At 41.2% G+C, this 2,555-nt stretch overlaps 1 protein-coding gene across 1 annotated transcript in view; it reads left to right on the top strand.

The window, feature by feature from the left end:
- Positions 717-2,555, top strand: part of LOC107648038 (26S proteasome regulatory subunit 4 homolog A) — a 3,447-nt gene continuing 1,608 nt past the window's right edge. The window contains exons 1-3 of the mRNA XM_016352066.2: positions 717-1,276; positions 1,786-2,031; positions 2,257-2,426. Of these exons, the coding sequence (XP_016207552.1) occupies positions 794-1,276; positions 1,786-2,031; positions 2,257-2,426 (899 nt within the window). The 5' untranslated portion in view covers positions 717-793. The remainder of the gene's footprint in view (positions 1,277-1,785; positions 2,032-2,256; positions 2,427-2,555) is intronic.

Here is a 2,555-nt window from a genome sequence, read left to right as displayed (position 1 = left end):
TATTTATGTTCACGCGTTAGTTTCACGGTCAATGTTCACAAAACGAGGTTGAATCATCCATTATCTTCAAAACGAGTTCAAACTTTGATTTCAGAAACCAGAAAATCGAAAAGAAAACGAAGTTGGAGTTACAGAGAGAGGAACTAACGTCAATGACGAAGACAAACCAGTGAGGAAGGAGGAGAAAAGAACGATCGAAAAAGAAGGGGAAGACGCGCGAGAAGAAGAACGAGCAAATGTGGAAAGAAGGAGAACGAAGAAGGAAACAAATCTTTTAAATTTGGTAGTTATATATAGCGCGTGTAAGGGACGTAGCACTTGCAGCGTGTTTTAGGGGGTTAGGGATTAATTGACTTGTAATGCTTACAAGCCCTAATCGCTTGTATGTAGAGCTTTTCCGTATATTTTTTTAAGTGAATTTTACCATGTCAAATAATAGTTAGAGTTTTGGAAATTTGAATATTTTCACATGCTAGCTTACAAGAAGATAATGTAAACAGTCCGATTTTCACCCGATTTTTACCCAATATAATCGTGGCCCAAAAATGTATAAGTTTTATCGGATTTAGGAGCGAGTTCGAGTCTAACAAATAGGTCCGGTATATATTTCAGATCAGATCTAGATCAAATCAAACCTAATTTCACCGGACGATGAAGACGCCTGGCCTAAACTAAGAGGAGTGTGTGACCGAAAAAAAAAAAAACACTAAGAGTAGTGCAACACTTTCTTTCTCTCACTATCTTCACATTCACACTTTCTCTCTCTACACTTTTTCCCCAAAACTCACCGATCATGGGTCAGGGAACTCCGGGCGGTCTCAACCGGCAGGGCATGCCGGGGGACAGGAAGCCAGACAGCGGCGACAAGAAGGACAAGAAGTTCGAGCCGGCGGCGCCGCCAGCTCGCGTTGGCAGGAAACAGCGGAAGCAGAAGGGGCCCGAGGCGGCGGCGCGGCTTCCGACGGTGACGCCGGTTTCGAAGTGCAAGCTGAGGCTGCTGAAGCTGGAGAGGATTAAGGACTACCTTCTGATGGAGGAGGAGTTCGTGGCCAACCAGGAGCGACTGAAGCCGCAAGAGGAGAAGGCCGAAGAGGACCGATCCAAGGTCGATGACCTTCGCGGTTCGCCCATGTCCGTCGGAAACTTGGAGGAGCTCATCGATGAGAATCATGCAATCGTTTCGTCATCGGTTGGCCCTGAGTACTATGTTGGAATCTTGTCTTTTGTCGATAAGGATCAGCTTGAACCCGGTTGCGCCATCTTGATGCATAACAAGGTAGGGTTTTGTTTCTCTTAGTTTATTACTTTTTATATGATGTTTATTTGTGCTTTATTTGTTGAGGTTTGATTGAGTGATGGAAGAAATTAGGGTTTGGTGTTTGGATTGTGTGGATATGATAAAACCTTTCCAGACTTAAAAGTACTAATATGTTCATGGAAAATGCTGCTTGTTGAATCATTAATGCACAATTACACAATTTTGGGAGGTATTATTAGTTTTAAAAAAATTGTTAGTGTCTTTTTACCTCGTAACAGTTCATACCACAGGGACAGATGTGTATAGTTTCTAGTATCTTTAATCAGCAAGACTCGATTAAATCACCAACAAAGATGATATAAATTCTGAATAACTAGCAGGGGAAAGTAATGTTCGGAGTAATGTAGGCATTGGCAGGATGGTTGTTTGTGAAAATGAATTAGAATAAGTCTTTGCTTCTTATATGGTTGATATAGTTAAATGCTGGTGATACAATGATTATCCTAACATGTTTGCCATTTTATCAGGTTCTATCTGTTGTTGGGCTTCTTCAAGATGAAGTTGATCCAATGGTCTCAGTCATGAAGGTTGAGAAAGCTCCTTTGGAATCCTACGCTGACATTGGTGGTTTAGATGCCCAGATACAGGAAATTAAAGAAGCAGTTGAGCTTCCTCTCACACATCCTGAACTGTACGAAGACATCGGTATCAAACCACCTAAGGGGGTCATTTTATATGGAGAACCTGGAACTGGAAAGACCTTGCTTGCAAAGGTGGCCATTTATCTTTGTTTCTTATTGGGTCACTGAGATAGAATTAACTCTATAACTCAGTTAAAAAGTAATAGTTTCATTTGTTGAATACCAACTAATCTATGTCTTATTGTCTTACCTTTCCCCTACACTTCCCACCCCTCTCTTTTTTTCTTCTTTCTTCCTTTCTGCACAAGTGCCATGCATAGGCTGTTGGCTCTAACACGAAGTCTCTTCTTCTTTCAGGCTGTTGCAAACTCAACATCTGCAACATTTTTAAGAGTTGTTGGTAGTGAATTAATACAAAAATACTTGGGAGATGGTCCAAAACTTGTGAGGGAACTTTTCCGGGTAGCTGATGATCTCTCCCCTTCAATTGTCTTCATTGATGAAATTGATGCAGTTGGTACAAAGAGGTAATGATTGCACACCAACTTTATACCCCCCCTTCCCCCTCACTTTTTTTTTCCTTTTTTCTTTGGTTTTTTCTTGAGGGCGTTGGGTTTACATGGTGGATCTTCTTGGAATTATTTTCATCTTGTTAA

The sequence above is a fragment of the Arachis ipaensis genome, chromosome B06 (genome assembly GCF_000816755.2).
Source record: "Arachis ipaensis cultivar K30076 chromosome B06, Araip1.1, whole genome shotgun sequence".
NCBI classification, from domain to species: Eukaryota; Viridiplantae; Streptophyta; class Magnoliopsida; order Fabales; family Fabaceae; genus Arachis; species Arachis ipaensis.
The sequence above is the reverse complement of the archived record's forward strand: the minus strand, read 5'-3'. Positions and strand labels throughout refer to the sequence as shown.